The following is a 10,248-nucleotide window of genomic DNA, read 5'->3' on the forward strand; positions in this document are numbered from 1 at the left end:
CTTTATTAACCATTCAGTTATCAATTTAATAAAAGCATTATTCAACATTAGATTAATCTATTAAAATTATCTATATCTCTTTGTCTACAGTGCATTTTTACAGGGCATTAACCTACGGAAATGGCCGAGAACATACGGAAATACACGAGTTACGTCAGTCGTTTTCTCTTCGTAGGACACACAAAGCTTACTTTATTATTGCCTATATTTCTTAGTTAGTACAAGCACATTTCTCAACGTTAATATTATTTTAATATCAATTTCTGGCACTGTCTAGGGTTTGGGAGAAACGGGGATTATGAACGTAAGTAAGTGTTGGACACATTAAAACTCTTTTCAGTGTACAAACATAATATCATTTATTGTGACTATGAATTGCTTAAGATTGATCTTTGGTTGGTTTAAATTATCAGGTTTAAATTATCAGGTAACATTTGTTCTCAAACAGAAAAAAATGCAAAAACGGACATCAATATATTTCCAGTTAAAGTTAGCAGAAATAGACGTTATCATTTTGATCGAGGATTGTTGTGAAAATATTAACCAGTCTTAAAGCACAGGACTAGCAAATCCTACCAAGTTAAGCTAAGCCATATAGTTTTATAAAAACAAATTGCAAAAATCTTCAAGGTCTGAGCAAGCTGTGTCCGTAAAACAACAGCTAAATGAATGCCTGAATTATAATAATCAAATGATTAAATCATGGATCCAGAATAAATAGTTTATTAATATTTGTGTTATATACAAATCATGTAGCAAAACAAACATACACATGTAAAAATGTTAAAAGCTACCATACGCAAACAAGCTACATTAACCAAGCACATCTAAATGAAAGATCTTAAACACATATAGTGACAACATCCTAACTAAGTTTTGTGTCTGTGTGTGTAGCTTTATGAATATGATACATGTTAGGAAAGAGACATTATTCCATGAGTGTCTCTCAGCTGTCAGAACATTCTGCAGGAATAAAACAACCCGAGTCTCTGAGACAGTCATTAGCCTCGTCTTCCTCCTCGCCCTTCATCTCTTCCTGTTCGTCTCCTGTAGGGCGCAGCAAAGAAAGGTTAAATCTCTCATATAAACTCCTGCTGGTTAATTTCATCTCTGCCTAACAAATCAGGTTTGCATGTGCCCGAAAACCCAAATGTAATTAATGTTAATTAAATGACAGTGTGTCTTCCTGGTTATTATCAGAGACTCATTTAAGCCAGAGCAGCCCAGCCATGTGCCACCTGCTATTACAGCGAGCTCACATCCAAACAGCAATTAATCCCGACCTGCTTTTACAGGAACGGCCGTTCTTCGCCGCACAGAGCGTTACGGATTAAATTAAAACAGGAATGCTGTGACTTTCAGAACTACAGGCCCTCGTAACCTACTTCTAGTATTTCACAAATGCAAACACGATGAAAACAAAATCGTGTTTCTTCAACTGGAAATATTTTAATGATAGCTGTCAATCAAACTTGCTGTAACAACACTTACTGCTTGTGACATAGAGACAGTCTGATGCAGCAAGCAGCCTGTGTCTGTGATCTGGATCCGTCACATTCAGCTCGATCAAATGTCTTTCCTTTAGATGTTTGAGGTCATCTACTGTCTGGTAGCCATTTAGAAGTAGCGAGGATGCATATTCCTACGACAAAACATGCAACAAGTTATTTTCTAATCAAAGTTATTATTATTTATTTATTCTGATTTGCACAGATGTATGTGTGACGTCATGGATTTCATCTTTAAAGATACAAATATCTTATCACTTCCTGTCTGGTTTTACCTCTAAATGAAGCCGCTCTAATAACTCCAGCAGTGTATTTGGTCGTGGTTTCTTGCAAACTTTCACAGGTCTTATTCTTGGGGCCTCTTCTTCTTCATCTTCCTTCTCTTTCTCTGGTAGAACATCCACGTAAATAAACTTGAAATTTCCCACTTTGTTATTGAGCATGCCGGTCCATATGCCCATCGGCGGCTTACTAATGATGTTGATAATGTCTCCGACCTATAAAAATACGCACATTTCATTAAGAAACAAATGTACAATTCTCTTTCTATATTCAACGACAACTTCCTCCTAGCAATTGATACAATCTTTTTTAAGAGGACATGAGAGAACCTAGAACACAGTGTTTATCTCACCTTGAGTTTGAGGGAGTCTGTGTCATATGGACTGGGGACAAAGTCAGTATGTACTTTGGCTCGTCCGCAAAACTGCCCTGTGTAGGTCACTTCCTCCTCCAATTTAAGACTGTCTCTGTTACTGGAGACGTCTGAATTGCTAGCCACACCACCTAAGTCACAATAAAAGTATTACTCCAAGGCGGAAAGTTGCTTTTAAGATTAGCCACTTTGAATTAACAATGCTATTATGAAAAGCTTTTCTAATAAATGGGTATAATGTATTTTAATGTGATTCCCCAGAAGACTCCATGAATTATTGTGCACAGATACTTACTGGAGGAACTTCGTCCACTGCATAGACTTTCTGAGGAGTTTCTGGTCTGATCTGAGCTCTTCTCCACTGGAAACCCATTCTCTGCTTCTCCTTCCGTGTCATCTGCCTGTGTCAATTAAAATATCAGTTTTCTATCAACTATCCTGCAGATATAATGATACACGGTCCACTGAACCTGTGATGTCTAAGATTTAGTTGCTTAAGCACTGCTGGTAATCATATGAGGAACTCGGAGTGTGACTCACTATGTCTTCTGAGCAAGATTTGACGTTTTTCTTGCCCATCCTTATACGCATAGTCATCGAGATAGCCTTCATCTTTTTGCCCAGACTTCCCGGTTTCTCGCAATTCTCTGCTGTTGATTCACCCTCTGCCTGTTTCATAAAAAAGTTTTAAATTACTCCATATGCATACTGTTGGTAAAGCTTTTTTGTCTTTTAGTCACGGATAAGACTTGTGGACTACAATAGAAAGGGGGTTTATCGTTTTGCCTTTGAGGACAGTGGAAAGCATTTTGAGAACTACATTTGCGAATTGAAATCTGTTTTGTAATGTAAACTATGTCTACCTCGGTTGTTCCATTTTCTTCAAGCTTTGAAGGAGAGTGTTGATTTCTGAACGTGTCAAATCTTCCAAAACTAGTAGATCGCTGTGTGAATCAAAACAGACCACATTTAATATACAGAAAAATAAATCGTTTAACATCATCACACATAAAATATTTTTTTCAATAACACAATGGTCTAATGAGTATTAATGAGTTGATAATCTAGGGTTATCTGTGCAGTTTTAGTTTATTTTTCAGTGCTGAAGTGCTGAAAGTTTCACTTCAAATCATTGTGTTTTAGCTGATTACACAATATTAAATTACAACGTTGACAACTGACAATTATTGTCTAATCAGCTAAAACACAATGATTTCAAATCCAATAAAAAAATCCCACGAGAAAATGACAAATAATTATCTGAATTAATCCGAAATAATGTATATATTCAAAATAAAATAATGTTAAATTAAAATCAAGGTCCAAATTTTCTATTGCATATATTAGTTCTACCGGACTATATCGTACAATTACATCACTCACATTTTACTCCAACAAGACACAATTACAAAACCTACCTTAGGTTTAAGACTTTTTGGTTTGTCTGAAGCATTGGAGGCAGCTCTTTGAAGCATTGCTTCTATGATTTATGTTGAGCTCAGAATGATAATCAGAAACTAGTGGTTTTGCCTCACGTCTCCAAAAGTGAAAAATGCAATGTCTCAGCAGAACGGTGTAGCATAAGAACTTCCTTAAATGACACAGGATGTGAGCCAATGCGTGTTCTGCCTATGTTGGTGGCCACAGTTTCACAGGGGAAAACACTGAGTGCTTGACTATGCATTTTGTGGTTCACCACTTCACAGTCATTTCGAGTAACACAAGTTTTGTAACTGGGACCATTGTGGCAAAATTTCCATGGAGATGATGTTAACATAATATACTGCACCGTTACAAGGGGCTCTCAGATTTTCAAATAAATGTAAAACACTCTGTGCTTCTACTTGGACCTTTAAGATGGCAAACTTCAAATAAAAACAAACAAATAAACCAGTAAATATATACATATATGCATCTTATTTCCAAATTCCTTTATTTCCTTTGCCCAAATTGCAAAATCTGTTCTCTATATTGGGGAAGTAAACTCATCTGCATGCAAAGCAATAGGATTTATGCTCTCGAAACACTTCCTGTCTACTTTTGCAACCTTTTGCATTTTTATTTTTATGAAACATATCCAGCACTTCTTAAATTCTCAAGTTTAAACTGTGTTTTAAATGAGCAAGGACAGTTTCAATATATACCGCAGTTGGAAACAGAGAATAAAAACTGACCAATAGCGATCAAGCCTATGGACAATAACAGTCTAATCCTCTGTGTTCAATCCGCCAAAATAAATCCAGGATTATACATTTATAATCTATTTCCTCAAGGACCACAAGCCCACATAAACAAACAACCCTCACTAACCTGTTAGTTTTATCAGAGAGAAATAGTAGACTGTGCCAGTTTACCATTATCCAGTGCTAGAAAACCTCAATGATGATCCAGTTACAGTGTACAACAGGAAATAATGATTGAAGATTAGAATTTGTAGCAAATTGTGTTTTTCCTGTTTCTACTGTATATACCACCACTTGAAGTCTTGACCGTTTAATGTATGCGAAAACCTCTCAATCCCTAAAGCTTGATGGCATGCCAGGATGGTCTTTGTGAGTCTTATATAAGTTTGTATAGGATCAATTTAGCATTTTGCACAAATATGATGCTTCAATAGCACGGAGCACCCTGTCTTGTTATTTAATGTAATCTACCCGTATATATTTGAAAACGGTTCCCGTTTTTTAAGTAAAAAGCATGTGTATACAGTATATAGCCAGTTTTAAACTGAATAAAGGACTTACATTAGACGCACGGAAATCCACATTGGTTGTCGATCGCACAACCCCTTTTGGGGAGGGGTCTCTCTTTATGGTCTGAACACTGAGTTGATGTCCTTGATTTGTGCTTTTGGATGTTGTGCGGTTAGAGCTGTGGATTCGATATTCAACGGATTGACCGGAAGGATGTGCTTGTACCCAGGTCAGGGGTGTTTCAGCAGGGTTGCTCCAGCGTTTTCTGGACGATGCTGTCTCCATGACCCTTGACCCCACAGAATTCTCTTGTGTATGTACCTGTGCTCCCACATCTAATAATAAAGGCACCATTCCTTTGGCACCTTTGAAAGACAGAGATAAAAATCAATAGCTTTGAATGACATTGGCACTTTTTCACCGTACAAACTAGTTTGGCAGATTTTGTTTGAGTATGTTTGTACATAAAATTATTTATAAATTAATTCACATTTACCTGCTGTGTATTGTGTTGGGGTCCCTCTTTGATTCAACATCCGATCAACTTTTTTAAATCTTGTGCCATTGAGTGGGATCATTTCTCTGCTTGCTGTCTCAGTCTGTTGACAGACAAAATAGATGTAGGTCTACTAAGTATTGTGTTTTGTTGCGATAACACTGTTTTATTATGCTAACAATATCGCTATATGTTACTATATACAATAACATAACAATTTTTGTAGCCCTGGGGGAACATGATGCCATTTGGGCAAAATGTTGTACCACACCTAACCATCTGTACAACAAATGATACAATCAAATATGTGTGTATTCCCTTATTCAGCTACAATTTTTGTTCCCGTTTTGATGTACAATGTAATACGTGATTGATATTGGGACACATGCAGCGGGCATGACTCATCTTGGCATGGAGGGTTTGAATTCACTGCTGTGGGGCCGATATTGACTTAAATTGCATTCTTCAGAATTAACATTATATCCATAAAATAAAAAAACAACAGAATGTGATGTCTCTTTAAGTGTAAGATAACAACAGGATCTAAACACTTTTTTATATTTCTAGGTCAAAACTGCAATGTAACTACAGTCAGACACAAATGTCACAATTTCCTGACCTGGACAGACAGATCTTGTGGTGTGTTTCTAGAGCCGGTCTGAGTCTGAGAATATTCAGCCTTCCTTAGAGGTCTCAAATCTGAAATGTACAAATAAATTGTAACTGGTACACAGTAGTACCAAGAAATCATTATACAGTCAACTTTAACCTTGTTTGTTACTCAGAAGTTAATGTCACTAGGACTTTATGACACACCATGACACTATAGAAACGTTGGTACTACAAACAAAAAGGGGTTAACCAGTGCAGGGCTTTAAATAGTACATTCCATATGAGAAAAGTTTTGTGGTTTAGCACGTTGTTTCCTGCATATTTTGACGAAGGGAAATATCATGTGGTGATTTTAATCTGTTTAATCAAGGAAATCAAGTATGAAGACAGCATGACTGCGGTGTGTTACTTTTACAGCATTATGGTGGATTCACACCAAATACCAAATATCCCCCTTTGAAAATTAACTGGACAAACGCGACTACCGCGTACCGTGCGAATCCCCCATTACTGCTTTTTTATGAAAAATAAACACATATACAAAATTAAAAGAGTATATATATATATATATATATACATATGAACTGTATATAGCATATGGGCAACTGAAATGAAATACATGTGAAAGTTGTGTACTGTGTTGTATCTTAATGGTCCATTATATGAAATTTAGCGGCATCTAGTGGTGAGGTTCAGAATTGCAACTAATGGCTCACTCCACCCCTCTCCTCTCTTTTGAAGCATTATGGAGGCTGACATGGGACTTAGATGACGTCCAATTTCTCTTCTTTGCCGAATAAGATAGCGCTTTTATGAAACATAGAAACAACAGGGTGAATTACGTGAAATGGGACCCGGAGTGTAAAATAGCTCATTCTAAGGTAATAACACTTATCTTCATACACCTTTGAAGGTGGTTCATAGGTTTCTAACACATTCATACATTATGATTCAACTACCCACTACTGTACATTTTCTGTGAAAGTCCTCCTCAGTACTGAGAAGGTATAGTCTATTTCCTTATTTACAATACCCTGCTGTGTCTTAATCTAACAAATAACATGCAAGTGTTGTGTGTAAGCTGATGTCTGTAAAACACTGTGCTCGTGTTGGTTTCACTCTCCATTGACTGCAGATGGGAATTGACACAACAGACACTCATAGAGAACCTGATTGGCTGATGGTAAGTGGATGTTGCCTAGCTGTGTGTCTGGTAAATGAAATGTAGTCAGGCTTAACAAAAATCCTCAGAACGGTTTTACCTTCATTCTGATTGTTCCTCAAGAGGACTAAATCTTCTTGCTTTCTGGTCGCCTGCCAGAGGGAATTAGTACAGACGGTACAATCTGAAGAAGCACAGCATGACCATTAAAGGTTTATTCATTTAGGGCTCGGCAATATTTTCTTCTCATTGTTTGAAGACGAGGAAATGTAGGGTTAAGTCTGACAGGAAGGAAAGATGTTCAAGCAGTTTCTCAAAATATGTGACATACCTAGAGCTTCAGTTTCAGAGATAGACTTTCGTAGTGAGCTGAAAATGACACGAAAGTACATGTTTTAGAGCAATGACTTTGAGTAATATGTCTTGTTACAAATGGACATCTGCAAAAGGTGCACTCAGTACAATTTTAGAGATAAGCAAATATTTCTCTCATTTGATTACCAAGCACTTACCTTCTTTTCGCCTTTTTTGTGTTGTCTGTGTTGATTTGTGAAATGTCCTGATAATAAATACAGTATTAAGACATTTCATTACATGGCAGAAACTTTAAAACTCATGTTATTATCATGAAAGCGTGTAAAATATATGAAAATATTATAATCGCAACGCTGATGTATAGATGCTCAATACATTTTCCATGACATTGTAGCACAGTATCAAGTCTGATATTGTATAATTCTGGTTACCATTGAGATGCAACGCCCCGTACTCCTCCATTTGTTGTTGTCATCTAATGGAACAGCTGGACTGCAGGATCTGCAGGGGATTGTGTAAACCTGGGCCTCACATGACTCCTGTACCGCCTCGTATAGACTGTCCATTGAGCCTTCCTATAACAGTTAGAATTTTGACAATAATCTATTAAATGGAAATTCAATTTACTGAATTATTTTCCTATATTGTACAAGGAAAGTCTAAGCATATAGATGCTTGCTCGATTCTTAAATGAAACATTATGTAAAACTTGTTTTATGCACATTTGGAATGAAGTGTACTATAAGGTATTTAAGGAGCTTAAGACAATTTGAATTGACATCACATGTTTTTTTTTAGGTTTAAACCAATGAAAATGCATGAATCAATCATTTCTTGAATATGTTTTTGATTTACTTGAAAACGTAAGTGAAACACATTTTCACAAAAGTAGCAAAGCAACTGCGTCGCATTTCTTCGCTAATGGAAACTGAGAGCAGCACGAGTTCAGTGAAGTAAGATCATCATTAATCCTGAATTGCTCAAAACAACCCAGCATCTGTCAGAGATGCTCAGTGAGGTCAGAACACATTTACAATTGTGCTTTAGTTTGTTTAACCAAAAACGTTTTGACTTAAACAGAAAGAAACGTTTCCTCTTTCGTTTAATGCATTACCCCTTGAGACAGCCAATTTCGACATGCCTCTTAAGCAATGAAAAATATAAACAGTCAACAGGCGGTCAGATGACAACAGATAAAGCACGCTTAACGTCATGCCTGCTCTCATTAAGTCCACATACACTGACGGCTCAAGTTTCACTCACACATGACAAACCACAGAGCGGAGAAGGTGAATCGCATCTTACCAGAGAGAAGCAGAAGAGATTCATTCTTGAAAGTGTGGCTTGTTTCCAGTGCCCACACCAAAGGATGAACAATATGACAAGTCCCAGACAGACAGAAAGCAGAACGCTTAGTGATCCAGGCTGCCCACTGCTTTACAGATTAATAGTGAACGACATCCTTTCTCTAATCCAATAGATGTGGAGGACCATTCCCACTCCAGAAAGCCCCTCAATCAAACCCTGAGCATGTTAAATCTGCTGCTGACATCTAACCAAAGGTTCACTTAAATGAAAGCCTACGGTATGCCGAATGGATAAATGTTCAAAATATTTAGTTTCATCGAGGATGATTAGATCCAAACGTCTGATTTTAATATTACGTTTTCTTGTCCTTGTTTCACTTTACAAGCCAAAGAGACAAATATCACATGTATCAAAAGAACACTGGAATTATGGGTAAACTCATAAGCTCTCTGCGCAGAAAAACTTACTGACAAAGAAATATGTAAATACTGCAGTGAGAAATGCTTTATTAAACAAAGGCCATGTTTAAATATGTACAGAAGATGGTTTTAAACCATGATTCCTGCCGGGATTCATCATTCAGGTTCTTTCAAAAAGCCCAATGGGGAATTTTAGGTAAGATGAAATTGACCCACACCATCTTGGCCTATGACAGTACCTTATAGCACAGCGAGTGTTTCTTACCTAATGTGCATGTGATGACTTTTCTAGAACTTTAATCTTTTATATGTGGATTGTCTTGCGGCTGTGAAGGCCTCAGGACAGGAAGTGAGTCTGTTTTAACAATCTGTGAACTGGTGGAGGAAGTAGGTCAGAATGAAAGTGAGGTGTTGATGGTTTGTCTCCGGCTGTGCTGGGGACAGAATGAAGGTCATCAGACATTTGTTTTGCTTGAGTGATAATCGGCTTGGTTTGATTTTCGGAGATGTGCCAAATATTCCAATCTGTTCATTTCCTATACCATGCTATGAAAAGGGCAATTTCGTGTGATTAATAATACTGGCACAGAAAGTACAACTAATGCACTTAAATAGTTCATTTAAATTCGGTGGAATGTAATGGTTATTCGATCCTCATTTTTACAAGTCCGAAATGTATTATTGTGACATAACAGCATTGTTCTGGCGTCCGTTTTAATATCAAAATAATATTGCAAAACCTTGGTCAGAAGTGCAGTACTGTGTGTTCCAATTTCATTGAATTTCACTCCATCATTGTGTGCTGTCTCTCCTAAATCCTTTACTTTGACTGTTCATGGCTATTCTTGGATCCCTTTCTCTTAATCAGCGAAAGAGCTCGGATTCTCAGAAAGGAGTTCATTCACTTGCTCGTTTCTTAGGACTTGTAAATTGAAAGAAATGCCATGTCAATTCAACATATCGAGGTCTTTGGCTCTTAATCTTCTGCCGTCTATTAGAATAAATTGTTAGCGAACATGAAAAGATAAATGGATGCGCCAGGGAATGTGCGTGTGTGCGAAGGTGTGCAGCAGGTTATTT

The 10,248-nt window shown here is 37.1% G+C and overlaps 1 protein-coding gene across 1 annotated transcript; it reads right to left on the reverse strand.

Moving 5' to 3' along the window:
• Positions 1-707: 707 nt before the first annotated feature.
• On the reverse strand, positions 708-8,003 carry samsn1a (SAM domain, SH3 domain and nuclear localisation signals 1a). Its single transcript, XM_056756886.1, has 14 exons — positions 7,873-8,003; positions 7,639-7,685; positions 7,458-7,495; positions 7,227-7,310; positions 5,972-6,051; positions 5,353-5,455; positions 4,908-5,221; positions 3,027-3,107; positions 2,704-2,832; positions 2,459-2,564; positions 2,143-2,294; positions 1,784-2,005; positions 1,492-1,642; positions 708-1,047 (listed from the first exon to the last, which is right to left on the reverse strand). Exons 1-14 carry the CDS (start codon positions 7,873-7,875, stop codon positions 947-949), a joined length of 1,611 nt encoding a protein of 536 aa, XP_056612864.1. The 5' UTR covers positions 7,876-8,003; the 3' UTR covers positions 708-946.
• Between the last annotated feature and the right edge of the window lie 2,245 nt (positions 8,004-10,248).

The sequence above is a fragment of the Triplophysa dalaica genome, chromosome 9 (assembly GCF_015846415.1).
Source record: "Triplophysa dalaica isolate WHDGS20190420 chromosome 9, ASM1584641v1, whole genome shotgun sequence".
In the NCBI taxonomy this organism is placed as follows: domain Eukaryota; kingdom Metazoa; phylum Chordata; class Actinopteri; order Cypriniformes; family Nemacheilidae; genus Triplophysa; species Triplophysa dalaica.

Bases quoted from the DNA above. Each gene is read 5' to 3' on its own strand.
- samsn1a (XM_056756886.1), bottom strand. The intron at 7,496-7,638 runs GTAAGTGCTTGG...TGTCATTTTCAG, and splicing joins ACAAAAAAGGCGAAAAGAAG to CTCACTACGAAAGTCTATCT. The intron at 2,565-2,703 runs GTGAGTCACACT...TAATTGACACAG, and splicing joins AATCTTGCTCAGAAGACATA to GCAGATGACACGGAAGGAGA.